Source organism: Mesoplodon bidens, assembly GCF_964165515.1.
Source record: "Mesoplodon bidens genome assembly, chromosome: 14".
NCBI classification, from domain to species: Eukaryota; Metazoa; Chordata; class Mammalia; order Artiodactyla; family Ziphiidae; genus Mesoplodon; species Mesoplodon bidens.
This window is the reverse complement of record NC_138170.1, coordinates 22,274,250-22,290,384: the sequence shown is the minus strand read 5'-3', so window position 1 is coordinate 22,290,384 and position 16,135 is coordinate 22,274,250. Positions and strand designations below refer to the sequence as shown.

General features: G+C 47.6%; 1 protein-coding gene across 3 annotated transcripts in view; it reads left to right on the top strand.

The window, feature by feature from the left end:
• Positions 1 to 1,873: 1,873 nt before the first annotated feature.
• Positions 1,874 to 16,135, top strand: part of TGFBRAP1 (transforming growth factor beta receptor associated protein 1) — a 43,932-nt gene continuing 29,670 nt past the window's right edge. The window contains exons 1-3 of one of the 3 annotated variants that reach the window (XM_081254951.1): positions 2,440 to 2,477; positions 8,266 to 8,418; positions 15,127 to 15,827. In XM_081254951.1, the coding sequence (XP_081111077.1) occupies positions 8,312 to 8,418; positions 15,127 to 15,827 (808 nt within the window). In that variant the 5' untranslated portion in view covers positions 2,440 to 2,477; positions 8,266 to 8,311. Of the gene's footprint in view, positions 2,478 to 8,253; positions 8,419 to 15,126; positions 15,828 to 16,135 lie in introns of all 3 variants that reach the window. The other 2 variants (XM_081254950.1, XM_081254952.1) reach the window with 2 other exon arrangements.

The window sequence follows — 16,135 nt, the reverse complement described above, 5'->3', positions numbered from 1 at the left end:
TGTACTTAAGTACTCAGTAAGTGTCTGCTGAATGAATGAATCGTGAACAAGATATAAACTGAAAAAAAAAAAAAAAAAAAAAAAAAAGATATAAACTGAGAACCTGGGGTGTTGATTCCTCTTGTTGGCAGTGTAATATTTAAGAGACTTATAAGTATTTTATCAGATGTATTGTCAACTATATCTGAGCGTCCATAAAATGCTTCAAAGTGAATATAACAAAAAACAGTTCACGTTTTGGACCCATGTTTTTAGCTATTTAGAACCACAGCTGTGCTATGTGTAAGTGAGGATGTTAAGTTTTGGGAGTAGATAGCAACTATTAAAGTATTCGGTTGTACCTATTCAATGCTTAATCTAGTAGACCATTTTTTTCAAACTATAAAATACTCTAACGTGTAGTATGGGCCCAAGGGATATTTAATAAATATAATAAATGAAATTAATTAATAATTCCTTTGAAAATATGACTTTGATAATTCCTAAATATGACCAATCAAAACAACATGAGAAATATTGAATTAGCCTGATGCAGATCTTTGCACATTTATGGAATAGTTACTTACAGCTGCCGGACATATGTGGAATAGACTTCTCAGAAAGTTCAGGAAGAACAAATGTTTCTAGATGGAATAATGAGCACATGTGGAGTTTGCCATTTTAAGAATCTTACGGCAAATCCTTTCAAACAGGAAATAATTATTTCTGAATTACCTCCTTTTACTCCCCTTTTTCGTTAACACGTTTGCACTCCTAGATTATTTAAAGCAGAACACAAATATTCCATAAACCATTCAACCAACAAAACTTAATTTTATGTATAAAAATGTTATGGTGTTATTGAGTTCTGGGTTCTTATCCTTGCTATTTTCTTCCATGGAATTTGGGAGAAGCCTTTCACTTCTCTTTGCGTCTGTGAATTCGCGTGTACAATGCAAAAATCAATAGTGCCTACTTCCTAAGGATATGGCGAGGCTTAGATGAGATCACTGCAGTAAGCCCCTTAACCCAATGTCCAGCTGGCAGTCAGTAGGTGTCACCTCTGCACCTAATCTCACGCCAGGCCATGGTAGAGCGCTGAAATGAAAAAGCGCAGAGTGGATTCAAGCCCCTGCTGGGCCAGTGATGAGCTGATGATCAGTCACATATTCTCCACAAGCCTGGGCAAAATGAGGAGATGGCTGTGTTTACTCTGGTGTTCTCCAGCTCCCTGGCTGCACTAGACCCGGGAGTCCATTCATTGCCACTTGTCCTTGAAGCACACATAGCTGTACACTCTGGGAAACCTCTTTCCCACCTGGAGGCTGGGCCAGTGACACTGGATCCATTGGGTCAGGGCTGAAGCACTGTCTGGGGCTGGGGCACGTGTGTGGCCATGAACTCAGAAGGGAAGGGCGTAAAAGGCCATAGAAAATTAATTCCTGATGGTTCTTTATTTCCTTCATTTAACTTTTTTTTGGGGGGGTCATTTGTTTTTCTCCATTTGAGGCAGAAGTCCACAGAGTAGAATCTGGTATGACTCCTGGCTCTGGAGGACGTTTTTATTCTGTAATCCCCAGGGGCTGGAGGAAAGCTGAGGTCACAGGGGACCTCTAAAGTCAGGGACAATCATTGAGAAAATTGGGCTTTTTATAATTTATGCTGATAAGTGAGCACTGACAGCTCTGGAGGGAGTTTTCTAAGTTTTTCATCGTGAAACTGGATTTTGACTGTATATTGAAGAGAGGCGCATGGATTGTTCGTAACCTAGGAGTCTTCACTGTGGCTTGACCCAAAGGAATAGCTATTGATGAGCTTTCCTTAAAGAGTGGGTAAAATAGTCCCAGGACTCCCTGCTTCAATAAGGACACCTTGGAATACACTGCCCCTGGGGCTCGGGGCCAGCGGTGGGCCGGAGGCGGGCGGCTCATGCCCAGCACTACATTTCGGTTCCAGTGGGGCCACCAGCAGCCGTCCACTCCTACAGCCCGACTTCGTCAGGTGGCAGCGCCGTCCAGCCTTTCCCAGGAGTGATGGATGGGTGGATGGATTCATTCATTCCTTCAGCAGGTGCACTGCCCAGCGCCGTCGCGGTGCTAGAAGCAGGGCGGAGAGCGAGTCCGGCAGGCCGCGGGGGAGGAGAAAGCGCGGCCCCGACAGCGGCAGCCTCGCCGCGTTACCGACCCCGCCCTGCGCCCGGTAGGCTCCGCTCGAGCGCCCGCGGGGATCGGCGCGTCTCCCCCCGGATCCCCGAGGCAGGGCCGCCGGGAACCCTGCAGACCCGCGGCACCTGAGACCGGAGGGGCGCCCCCGTCCCCGTAGCCCGGCCTGGGGCGGGGTCTGCAGGCAACGCGAGGCCGCAGGCCGGACGGGGCCTGGCGCTCCCTCCCTCGGCCGTCCACGTGACGGGAAGCGGCGGGGCCGGGCTGGAGCCGGGGCCGGGGCCCAGGAGCGCGCGGCCCGGGGCGCGGGGCCCGGAGCGGCCGGAGCGCGGGCCGGTGAGCGCGGGGCGGGCAGGGAGCGCGGGGAGGGTGGGGCTGGGGTCGGCAGGGGCTGCGGGGCGGCGGCCTGCGGGCAGGTGCGCGGACAGGTGCGCGCAGGCAGGTGCGCGGGTGGCGGGCGTGCGGCGCCGGGAGGGGGCGGCTGTGCGGCTGCGCGCTTTCGGGGCAGGGAAGACCCGAGACTTGGTCCGGGTTTGGGTGGGCTTTCGCTGTTCTGGAGGGAGGAGCCCGGCGGGACGACACCCCGTGCCCCTCGCCCGTCTCCCCTCCGCCCGTGCGTGCGATGGTTTTGTCGCTGTGCTTGACGTTTCCTGGAGCTCGTGGGGTTTGAGAGTGCAGATTCCGGGCCACATTCGGGCCTGTTTGGCCTGTACTGGGAGACGGGGCAGGGGTGCGATGGGAGGAGGGGAGACCTCGCCCCTGTTCTCCCCTGGGACGGAGGTGCGGCTGGAAGGAAGTTGAGTTCTCCGCTTCTCGCCTCCTGTGTTTTAAGGGGTGGCTTTCAAGACAAGCTCCCGCCTGCAGTTGCCCGCACCTGCCATTGCTTCCGCCACGGGCTGCTGGGTGACCATCACCCTCCAGGCCCTACCTGGCCGCTGGAAATGGGGGTTCACACAGCGCCTCTTAATGCACACGGACTGTACTGGGTGCTGGGGTCCCAACCTGTCGGATCAGGGTTCCATCCTTGAGGAAGCGCTTGGGGAGGGCAGGCAGCCGCGGGGACAGTGGTGGCAGGTGAAGACCCCGGGGAGAATGTGTGAGGAGGGTCCGTTGCGGTGTGAGCTGGCAGACCCTGGCCCAGAGCTCACGGCTGGAAGCGCCCCCCGAGCCCACTACCCCTCCTCTGGCCGCGCTTCTCTGTTGGTCAGCCGGAAACTCCAGCCCTATGGTCAGATAGGAAGGAACATCTGGCCAGCTGCTTCCTTTTCTTTTTCCTTCCATTTCTGACAGCCACACAGCCTCAGTGGTCACTGAAGCGGCCTCTTTGGTGTGTGGCCCCAGAGGCCGTCTGCCACTAACCTTCGCAGGCCCCGTTCCTTTGTGAAAAGGGGCAGTGCTGCTCCATGGCGGTGGTGGGCGTGGAGCTGCAGGTTCAAACCCTGACTCTGCCACTTCGTAACTGGGAGCCCAGGGCATTCACTGGACGTTCTGAGCCTCGATTTCTTCAATCAAAATAGGGGGAATATGAGAAGAGATACATGCATTCCAGGAAGAAAATGTGCATTGGGCACAGAGCCTGGCACTTAGTAGGTGCTCGATGAATTATTGTTACTAGATGGAAATTAGGATGTGGGGTGGTAGCTTCTCAGCTCTGAAGTCCATGGTGTTGGCTCTGAGTAGCTGTTAACCCAGTGAGGGCTCTCTTCTGGGACGAGACTCCCTGGGGGCTCCGAACTCCAGTTTGCTGTGCACATTTTACAAAGACACGGGGGACAGGTGTGGTGCTAGCCCTCGCCTTCAGGTACGTCCTCTGCCTTTTCTCTTCCACTCAGACGGTGAACAGCAGTCCTTGGGTCCTACAGGTGGAGGCAACTTGCCGTCCACTGCGGGCTCCCAGGACACTCCAGCCTCTGCCTAACCCTCCAGTGACAGGGATTTTCGTCAGGAGCCTGTTCTTCCCTCAGGCAGCTCCAGTTGACAAGTTTTAAAAGCACAGAGCTCACTGTTTAAAAAACGTGAAATTTCCAGGCCTGATTTTCAGCTAGCATTTCTGTTCATAAAAAAAAGTAGTTATTATGGTTTATTCCTTCACGCTAATATTAAAATATTGTGATCCTTTAAAAAAACTCGAGGAAATTTGACTTAATGAGTTAAGCATCTTCATCTTGGTCTCAGTTCTCATTAGAAATACATTAATCATTGTGGCAGCCAGGTGTTTGTATACCGCCCAACAGTTTGGCCTGTACTTTATAACTCATCTCCTCTGTGGCAAACCTGACCCGTTTTTCTTTCTTAAACAATGCCGTCCTACAAAATGAACGTAGAAGTAACAAGTTAGTTTGGGGCTACCCCGAGTGAGCTGGAGTGTTCCATGCAGAAAGGCAGGAGTAGTCATTGAGCATGTTGTGAAATCGTGCAGATGATTTGAGATCAAGATCTTTTGATAGTCAAGTAGCTGCTGTTGGGTAAATTAAAGATTCAGGGAAAATAACATGTGAAAGAGGACCATTGCCTAGCATCCAGTAGGCCCTCAGTAATTCTTATGATGGTTTGAAGGTCCAGTATTGAGGACGATGTTACAAAGGAAATGCCCTGGAGGTCCACACTCTTCCTCTGTTCCTTATCCACCTCCCCTGCCCTGCCGTTCCCCAATCCCTGCTTCAGTCATAACTGCTGATGTTGCTGTTCCAGGACGCATATGATATATAGACACAGAGACACACAAATGCATATATGTGGTATGTGTATATATGTATGTGTACATACACTTGCGTGTGTATATTTACATATCTATGTATGTAAATAATTCTGATTAGTATTGCCCAGGAAAAGGGTCCCAACTATGAACAGTTACATATAGGTACGTACTGGGAAACGATCAAGATGACAAGTTAGTTGTTCGGCCTTAGCTGTATTTTTTTCTTCTTCTGTTTTAAGATACTCTTTCAGGTCATTGAAACAGGTTTACCTTGATGTAACTAGCCTCATAATATCTCTGTCACGTGCGTGCAAAAGAGAACATTAGATGGTCATCCAGTGGTGTCCTGATTTTCGGAAGGGGGGAAGCGGTCCTTGGTGCAGGTCAGTAAATGTGTTGTCGATTCCTGGCAGACTTCAGGACCCGGTCACTGAGCAGCCGGCTGTGAGAGCTGAGAGAAGCACAGGGGCAGCGTGGGCTGCAGTCCCTCCGAACAACTGACGCCACAGAAACCTGTGTCCCGTGTAGATAAGATTACCGGCTTAGCGGAGAAACGTGTCCGCGTGTCACTCTGTATCTGAGGTTGAGCAAGGCAGTGCTGACTGCACTCCATTTGGGAAGGAGCGTTTATTTGTGACACAGGTTGTTTAGGGGGCGTGGGGAGGGGGCGAGGCATTTGGCCGCAGAGAAACGTCAGAAGGGAGGGTGAGGCGGGTCCTGGGGGCCCTCTTCTAGCCTCGGGATGGAAAGCGAGGACCTACTGCTGAGGGTCCCCCGGGAGGAGCCGCAGGAGGACCCCACCTGCGGTCCTCACACCGTGGTGCCCCCCGTGTCGGGGGTTGTCTGAGTTCTTTTGGGGGATCCGAAGTCACACTCGCCCCCTTTGGTCAACGCAGTAGGAAGAACATGGCCTTGGAGTCAGAAACAGAAACGGCGGTGAAGTCCCAGTTTCTTCACCTGCGGCTGTGTAGCCTCTGTGTCCGCAGTGACACCCGCCTCTCGGAGCGAAGCAACCGTCCAAACCCGGGGCCCAGGGCCGCAATCAGTTGGTGCTCATCCTTCATCCAGACTCAGAGCGGCCTTGCCCCCGGGGTGGGCAGTGTTGCGCAGTGGTTAGGGGCCCACTCCCCGTGGTCCTTCAGCCTGTGAGAGCTCCATCTCCCCCTGCGGAGTGGAGTGGTGAGAGTGCTGGCCTGGTCGGCCACCGCGGTGAGCTGGAAGAGCCCACTTGATCCAGAGCCTGGCACGTGAGGAGCATCCCAGGGATTGTGGCTTCCCTAGGATACTGTTATCACTACCCTGTCCTCCACAGGAGCCAGAGAATAGCCCAGAGGGAGCGTGTCATCCACCCAGATTCAAGGAGGGGACAGGCCCAGAGGCTTTAAGTGACTTGCTAGGAATACACCCTCTGTCCACCTGAGTCCATCCCAGACTTTCCCGGCTCCCCTGGTCCAGCGTCTGCTCAGTCTTCTTCCTGGGTCCATGAGAAACTGGCCCCGAGCTTGCTTCTTAGCCTCCATGGGAGAGAGGCCAGGTGACCTGCGGTGTCGTGAGACCTGCTTTCCGGCCCCTCCACTCAGCTCCGTCCTCTGGGCCTCAGCTGTCTCTCCTGATCTTATGGGACCAACGTGATAACCTGTTGACGTGGGGTTGAAAACAGCGGGTGAAACTTGGGAGGCTGTGTATCTCCCCCCGGCCCTTTCCTGGAACGTGAGAATGTGTGACAACTCTAATTCCCTTGTGGGTTTGATATTTTCAGACCTGATTTCAGTAGAACTGCTATTTTCAGTTTTCCCAAAGATTTCCCCCTTCTAGAGTATTGGTATCTCAGGTCTTTATAAATGTGTTTACCCAGATTAATCGAGAAACTTCTTATGAGACTTTTTTCTATGAAAGTCTGTTGTTAAAATGGCAAAATAATTTTTTTTTAAAGTTGCATTTGTAGAAATACTGTAAATGACAGGCAGATTCAAGGAATGCAAGCTCTCTTACAGCTAACGCCTGAACTTCTCTGACCAGTGGTGGGCTCTCCGAGGGTCTCTGCCATGCTCCCTGGGCCCACTTCTGAGACTCTGACCCCCAGTCAGGGTCTTTCTTTCTTTCTTTTTCAGTTTCTTGGCTGCACCCTCTGGCATGCAGGATCTTAGTTCCCCAACCAGAGATCAAACCCGTGCCCCCTGCGGAGGAAGCGTGGAGTCTTAACCACTGGACCACCAATGAAATCTATTTTCTGATGAATGGTTTCCATCCCTTGAAACGGTGCCCAGGGAGTGGTTTTTGCCCCCGATCCCTTTTGACAACTGGTGGGTTTGTAGAGAACCTCACATGCTTGCAGACGTAGACATGGCTTTCCAGCTCAAGTGCCTGAGGAATTCAAGGATTCAGAACTGAATGTAGCTTATAAAACAAGTGACTGATGTGGAATAATATGAATAGGTTAATGACTGTAACTTCTCTTTATAAGTAAGAGGAAAGGTTGGCCAAGTTTACATTTTTAAGGGTTTCGCATCTTGTGATCAGTTTGGAGTTTATCTTTTAGGCAGTGGCACACTTTCTGAAGCGCTTTAAGGGGGGTGATGATGTGAGGTTTGAGATGTGAGGTCCATGGTCCTGCCCATCTTCCTGTGTTGGCTTAGAATCAGGCCTGGCTCTGGTCTAAACGTTAGAATGACTGTTTGATCTCTATTCACTTATAAAGGACTATCAGAAAATTTAAAAAAATATAAAATGGGACAATAGCAAATCTGCCTTTAGGTAAAGTGTCCTTTTTAAAAGGTAGGTAAGAATTAATCTTTAGCTGGTCCATAGGGAAGTACCTCCTGTGATAGGGCTGTGATACCCATTGATGGGTTTTTACCTCTATAAAGTGATACATCTCTGATGCACATATGCTGCGTAGGGCTCTATAGAGTTTGTTTTATTTTAAAGTGTCGATGTAATCCTCAAATGTGTGATTCTTTGCAGACACACAGGGTGCCATGCCCATCTTAAGGCTGTTCTCATATTATGTGAATGTTCTGTGACAGGAGGTAACAGTGTCCTTTGGTTCAAGAAAAGTAATTGTTGGCGAGGATCCCATCTTAATATTAACAGCACTTTGTCATAGCATTCTTTTAGCAGGATATATTTATTTCTGGCTCAGATTGGGAGTCTATATGTATATATATATTTTTTCTTTGTTTAATCTTGTAACCTTGGGTCTACAAGTGTCCTTCTGCGTCTAGATAATCTTTCTACTTCAAACATTGCTTTTATTCCATGTTTATTCTTTCTGCTGTGACTTTTATCCGCAGCGTGGAGCATTTCCATTGCTCCAGGTTCTTGCAAATCCCCAAAGTCATAGGACTTCAGAGGTGTTGTCCGCTTGATGCGTATGCAGCGAAGTCTCCTTGTAGCTGCAATTTGCAATTCCAGGTGGTTCTGCAGGTTGATCACTCCTCCACGGCTGCTGGCCATTCACGTCTCCGCTTCTATGAGAAGCTGGATCACCTTTTGCCCGTTCTTCTGTGAGATTCGTGTTATTTTCTTCCTGTGCGAGTTCTCTGGACCATCCGGGCGTGTTTTCGTCAGACGTGTGAGGTCAGCGTCTTCTCCCCCATCCTCATGTTTCTTCATCTTAACTTTTCACTTTCTTGATGGTATCTCTTGAAGAACGTAGGTTTTACATTTTAACGTGAATAAATTTATCTTTCTCCCTAGGGCTTTGCTTTTTTATCTTATTTTAGAAGTTCTTCCCTACCTTAAGGTCATTAACATATTTTCCCCTATTTTCTTCTCAAAGTTTTAAAGTTATGCCTTCCAAACTTAAGAATCTTCATCCATCTGGAATAATTCTGATGTATGGTATAATGTAGGACTCTAGTTTATCTTTTTTCTTCTGTGTGGATATCCAGTTGCCCAGCACTGTTTATTGAGCATGTATGTGCTCTGTATACACCCTGTGATATACAGTAGCACCTCTGTCATATTTCTAGGTTCCGTATATGCATGGTCTGTTTCTGAGCCCTTGGGTATGTTCTCTTGGGTTCGTCCTGTACCAGCACCACATTATCCTAATAGCCATCACTTTATATTTCATCTTATCTGTTGTCAAGTCCCCTTACCTTACCTTTTTCAGAAGTGTCTTGCTTTTTTTGGTCCTTCTCTGCATATGAATTTTATAGTCTTCTTGTTGAGTTATACACACACACACAGATACACACATATACACCTGTTACAATTTTATTGGAATTGCATTTTTTTCTCTGGGTCTTTTGGGGGCAAGTTTGCTTTTCATGGAAGCAGAATTTGCGTACAGTAAAATACACCGAACCTAAGTGCACAGTTGAGTGAATTTTGACAAACCCATGCACCTGTGCAACCAATACCTCAAACAAGATGCAGGATATTTGTGTCACCCCAGAAAGTTCCCTTGTGTCACCCCTTCCTTTCCAAAGTAACCACCGTTCTGACTTCTATCACTATAGATGAGTGTTGCCTGCTTTTGAACTTCATATACATGCAGACACACATATGTGTATGGTTTCTTTCATTCCGTGTTTTTGAGATTCATCCATGCTGTTGGCTTTAGCCGTGGTTTATCCTTTTTATTTCCAAGTTGTATTCTGCTTTGTGAATACTCCACGTATGGGTACAAATGGGTAAAACTGAGCTGTTTCCTGTTTTGGGCTATTATGAATAAGGCTGCTATGCACATTCTTGTGCAAGTCTTATTGTGGGTGTTGGCATGTACTCCGGAGAAATGGAAACATTTAAGAGCGGAACTGAGGGGTGACAGGATACATGCATGTTTAACTTTGTGAAAGACCACCAGACTTCCAAGGCAACAGCATCATATCCTCCTTCCAGCAAAGTATGAGGTTTCTAGTTGTCCTTTATCCTCATTAACATTTAGTGTTGTCAGTCTCTTTTTTTTTTTTTTTTGCGGTACGTGGGCCTCTCACTGTTGTGGCCTCTCCTGTTGTGGAGCACAGGCTCCGGACGTGCAGGCCCAGTGGCCATGGCTCACAGGCCTAGCCGCTCCGCGGCATGTGGGATCTTCCCGGACCGGGGCACGAACCCGTGTTCCCTGCATCGACAGGCAGACTCTCAACCACTGTGCCACCAGGGAAGCCCGGGAGTTAGGACTTTTTAACATATTTGGGGAGATATAATTCAACCCACAAGAGATGATAAGGGTCTTGTTCCTTCTTTTATGTGTTTTCTCTTTTAATCTTTAAATGTGCTCAGTTAACCTGGCAGATTTTATTACCTTAAACCAATATTGCATGCCAACTTATTCATATTGTGTTCATACACACACACACACACACACACACACACGTGTATTGCTTGACTCAGTGTGCTAACATTTAATACTTTTGCATGTTATTTATAAGACTGATCTATGATTTTCCCTTTTCCTATATCCTTATCTGGTTTGGATATCAAAGTTATACTTTACACTGGCTTTATAAAATGAAGTTAAGATACGTTCCTTCTTCTTTTTCATTCTCAGGAAAATGTATTGTGTAAAGTTGGAATTATGCGATTGCCAAAGGTCTGGTAGAACTGTTAGGAGATCCATCTGGACCTGGTGCTTATTTTATGGGGCAGTGTCCGTGAAATCAGAGTATAGCCCGAGGTCTCGCATTGTGTAAACGCATCAGCTCTCCCAGGCTCGGCCAAATGCTACGAAGAGAAGTAGGGCCTCTAGAAGCCTATACGGCTGTTGTAACAGTTCTTCAAGTAAAGAACACAGAAAAACATTTTTGAAGCTTATGGGTAATCTCAGAGTCTGCTGCCCAGCTCTCTGTGTAGCAGCAAGAAGGGACTTATTGAACTGAGGTTTCCTAGGAAACCTTTAGGGACCTAGGAAGTTGCCAACCCAACAGGTTCTTTTGACAGTGGCTTCAGGTGTAACTAAAAGATACTGTGTACATCTGTAGAAGAAAACTAGTATTTTTACATTAACATTTTCAAAGACACTCAGATTCTGATTATCACTAGTGGTGGTGTGTATATTCTTAATTTGGTGGAAAGTAATCACTAATATTTAAATTTTGACCCTTAGCACACATGTTGCTTTATACCGTTACTTGTGTAGTTTTCTATTATGTCCTTAATGAGATTGGGAGACTCTTGGGAAAGGCACAGTGTCTTGTAACTTTTTTTGCACACATACAGGTGCTTGTTGCATATGTAATGTTACCTTTTTTTTATTGTCCATGCATGTATTAATATTTTTCCATTTTTTTCTCTAGATATATATTTTGCAATTTTGAGAAAACTGAAATATTGATCTTTTAAATTACAGCCATGCTTTTAAGGTGCAGTTCCAAGAAAAAGTTAGTTTAAATATCAGATCAGTTTGTGATCACACGATAAAGTATGAATTGTACACTTTAGAGAAATTCTTAATCTTATTACCATGTTAAAACCTCTCTGAATTCAGACCCCAGTAAGTTGGACTTAATATAGGGAGGTACAGCCTAAAGTTTATCTTTCTGTGATTCATTATTTTATCCAAATAAATTTATCATGTGACTAGATCATGGAGGAAATTTTCCTGCTGCTTAAAGGAATAAATCATTTTTTTTTTTTTAATAAATAAATTATTTATTTATTTATTTATTTATGGCTGTGTTGGGTCTTCGTTTCTGTGCGAGAGCTTTCTCTAGTTGCGGCGAGCGGGGGCCACTCTTCATCGCGGTGCGCGGGCCTCTCACTGTCGCGGCCTCTCCTGTTGCGGAGCGCAGGCTCCAGATGCGCAGGCTCAGTAGTTGTGACGCACGGGCTTAGTTGCTCCGCGGCATGTGGGATCTTCCCAGACCAGGGCTCGAACCCGTGTCCCCTGCATTGGCAGGCAGATTCTTAACCACTGCGCCACCAGGGAAGCCCGAATAAATCATTTTTAAGTATCAGAATGTTCAGTGTCAGCTTTCATTTACCTCCATGAATTCTGTTTTAGCAACTTTGGAGTTCATAATACACTATTGTTGACCTTTGTGCTGTGAATTGGCTCTCCAGGACTTATCTAGCACTAGATACACACTTGCACCCTTAGACAAAATCTCCCCAACATGCCCCCAGCACCTGGGAACCACCATTCTACTCTCTGTTTTCAGGAGTTCAGCTTTTTTAGACTCCACATATAAGTGAGATCAGTCAGTGTTTGTCTTTCTCTGCCTTATCTCACTTAGCATAATGCCTTCAAGGTCCACGCATGCTGTTGTAAATGGCAGTATTTTGTTTTTCTCATGGCTGAATAATACTCCCTTGTATAGACGTATATGTATGTATGTGTGCGTGTATGTGTGTCCATATATCTCACATCTTCTTTATCCATTCATCCATTGACAGACACTTAGGTGGTTTCCAAATCTTGGGTATTGTGAATAGTGCTGCAGTAAACATGGGAGCGCAGAGATCACTTCAAACTTCTTTTTTCATTTCCTTTGGATATATACCGAGAAATGGAATTGCTGGATCATATGGCATTTCTATTGTTAATTTTTTGCGGAGCCTCCACGGTGTTTTCCATAGGGGCTACACCAGTTTTCCACCGACAGTATACAAGTGTTGTCTTATCTCCACATCCTCATCAATACTTGTTGTCTTCTTGATCATAGCCATTCTAACACATGTGAGGTGATATCTCATGGGGGTTTTGATTTGCATTTCCCTGATAATTAGTGTTGTTGAGCACCTTTTAGTGTACCTATTGGCCATTTGGATGTCTTCTTTGAAAAAAATGTCTATTTAGTTCCTCTGCACATTTTTTTTTTTTTTTTTTTTTTTTTTTGCGGTACGCGGGCCTCTCACTGCCGTAGCCTCTCCCATTGCGGAGCACAGGCTCCGGACACGCAGGCCCAGCGGCCATGGCTCACGGGCCCAGGCGCTCCACGGCATGTGGGATCTTCCCGGACCGGGGCACGAACCTGCGTCCCCTGCATCGGCAGGCAGACTCTCAACCACTGCGCCACCAGGGAAGCCCTGCACATTTTTAATTGGATTGTTTGGTTGTTATTGTTGTTATCATTATTGATTTGTATGAGTTCTTTATATATTTTGGGTATTAATCCCTTATCTGATATATGGTTTGCAAATATTTTCTCCCATTCTGTAGGTTGCCTTTTCATTTTGTTGATTATTTCTTTTGATGTGCAGAAGATTTTTAGTTTGATGTAGCCCCACTTGTTGACTTTTGCTTGTGTTGCTTGTGCTTTTGGTGTCATATTCAAAAAATTATTGCCAGTCCAAAGTCAAGGAGCTTCTTCCCTATGTTTTGTTTCAGTTTTACGGTATCAGGTCTTATGTTTAAATCTTTATGTTTAAATCTTTAATCCATTTTGATTTAATTTTTGTGAGTGATGTGAGATGGTGTCCAATTTCATTTTTCTGCACGTGGTTATCCAGTTTTTCCAGCACCATTTGTTGAAGAAACTGTCCTTTCCCCATTGAGTATTCTTGGGTCCCTTGTCAAATATTAGGTGATTTTATAAGTGGAGGATTATTTCTAGGCTCTCTATTCTGTTTCATTGATCTGTGTGTCTACTTTTATGCCAGTACCATACTGTTTTAATTACTATAGCTTTGTAGTATAGCTTGAAACCAGGAAGTTTGATGCCTCCAGTTGTGTTCTTCTTTTTCATGATTGCTTTGGCTATTTGGGTCTTCTGTGATTCCATACAAATTTTAGGATCATTTTTTCTATTTCTGTAAAAAATGCCACTGGAATTTTGATAGGGATTTTATTGGATCTATAGATGGTTTGGGGTAGTGAGTACCTTTTAACAATGTTAATTCTTCCAATCCATGAACATATTCCGTAGGTATCCTTCCATTTGTGTCCTCTTCAGTTTCTTTCATCAACATCTTGTAGCTTTCATTGTACAGGTCTTTCACTTCCAGCCTTTGCTGGAACGCATCAAAGAATTAAGGGTTTGGTCTCTTATGAGGCAATGCTTTTGGATACGGGAAGTGAGAAGAAGTCCAGCCAGCCTCCCTCTGACTTCATCAGGCCCTGCAGTTCTCTTTAGAGCCGCATAATCCCCTCTCCTGCTTGAGGCTATCAGGGACTACTGGGCGTGAGTCTGCTTTCTGGCCACAGTGGAGACATCAGGCAAAAGCCATCTTGCTCATTTCTGCTGCCTCTAACTTTGTGGAGTGTGAAACCAGAGTCCTTTCCGGAGGAAGAAGTAGAAAGCCCAGGGTTAGAGTGTGGGGCAGTCTGTCTTCTGGTGGAAGTAATCCATTAACTGACCTGTCAGTAACCTCACCAATCCACTAAGCACCTCAACTCACCACCTGCAAGACTTGGAGATTTGCAGCACATCTTTTCTTTTTTTTCTTTTTTTCTTTTTGGCCACGCCGTATAGCATGTGGGGTCTTAGTTCCCCAGCCAGGGATCGAACCCATGTCCCCTGCAGTGGAAGCATGGAGTCTTAACTGCTGGACCGCCAGGGAAGTCCCGAGGCACGTCTTTACTGCTCCACGTGAACAAGTTTCCTCTGGGAGCCAAATATGGTGCTGGGGCAACGTGCGTACCTCAGTGGGAAAAATGCAAGGGAATTTGGGGTGTGATTCCTGCCTCTGCATCTCCTACGAGATCTGAGGGGCAGGAATTAACACACAATATAGGTTGCTCCCCACCATTCACTTAGACACCGAGCCAAGTGGCTGGTGAGGCTCAGGGGACCATCAGTGAGGGTCACTTTTGCCTTTTTCTGAAGTGTTTTTGTTGCGTTGTCTGTGTGAACAGGTGTGCTTGTCTTCTACCCACAGGTGTGTTTCCCAGGGACAGTGTAAGGAGACTCCCTATAAATCTCAGCTCTTTTTTTTGTTTGTTTGTTTGTTTGTTTTTTGCGGTACACGGGCCTCTCGTTGTGGCCTCTCCCGTTGCGGAGCACAGGCTCCGGACGTGCAGGCTCAGCAGCCATGGCTCACGGGCCCAGCTGCTCCGTGGCATGTGGAATCCTCCCAGACTGGGGCACGAACCCGTGTCCCCCGCATCGGCAGGCGGACTCTCAACCACTGCGCCACCAGGGAAGCCCTCAGCTCTTTTGAGAATGAGCAGGGTGGCACTTCATTAGAAGCATGCGTGTGCTCTCCTGCCAGGGTCTCTGTTTGCCTGGTGGGAGGAGACCAAGTGGGAAATCTTTTCTTTCCTTCGCTTTTTTCCAATAGTGTCGAATGATTTCCTTTCACTGAAATCAGAGCTGGCAATCAATGTATATTTATCGTGACCAGAAATGGTTCTGCTTAGTCCTCGTTCCTCTAACTTACCTTTCTTTTCCTCTCCCGCAGATCAGCCGCAGACATGATGAGCACCAAGGCCTTCACCCTGGTCCCCGCTGTCGAGCGGGATCAGCTGATGGGCGACAGGGAACGGGTGTCATTGGAGTGTGTGGAGTGCTGCGGCCGGAACCTGTACGTGGGCACCAGCGACTGCTTCGTGTACCACTTCCTGCTGGAGGAGAAGACCATGCCTGGCGGGTCGGCCACGTTCACGGCCACCAAGCAGCTGCACAGACACCTGGGTTTCAAGAAGCCGGTGAATGAGCTGCGGGCGGCGTCGGCCCTCCACCGGCTGCTGGTGCTCTGTGACGGCTCCATCACCCTGGTCCACATGCTGAGCCTGGAGCCTGTGCCCTCGGGTGCCCGCATCAAGGGGGCCTTGGCCTTCGCCTTGAATGAGAACCCGGTGAGCGGAGACCCCTTCTGCGTGGAGGTGTGCATCATCTCCGTCAAGCGCAGAACCATCCAGGTGTTCCTGGTGTACGAGGACCGCGTGCAGATCGTCAGGGAGGTGTCCACTCCGGAGCAGCCCCTGGCAGTGGCGGTGGATGGCCACTTCCTGTGCCTGGCCCTTACCACCCAGTACATCATCCTCAACTACAGCACGGGCGTCGCCCAGGACCTGTTTCCCTTCTGCAGCGAGGAGAAGCGGCCCATCGTCAAGAGGATAGGGAGACAGGAGTTCCTCCTGGCAGGCCCCGGCGGATTGGGTGAGCAGGATGCCAGGCACCTCGGCTAACCTCGCCGACCTCTGCCCAGTCTCCGTGCGTTCCGTCCTTGAATTCACGCTGAGATCGGAGAGGGAGATTGTGGTTCTGAAAACTAGACACGTGCAAACAGAACTGCACGCCCAGTGCTTGCACAGTTTTCATTAGATTGTTTTGTGAGTGTGGGTTTAATGGAACAAAAATAGACCACTCTTAGAATCACATTTCCTTTGTGCTAAAGTAGAGCCTGAAGGTGGCTCTGGGGAGAGAATTCCACTAAAGGGCTAAGTCCACAAAGAAGAATCTGTAAG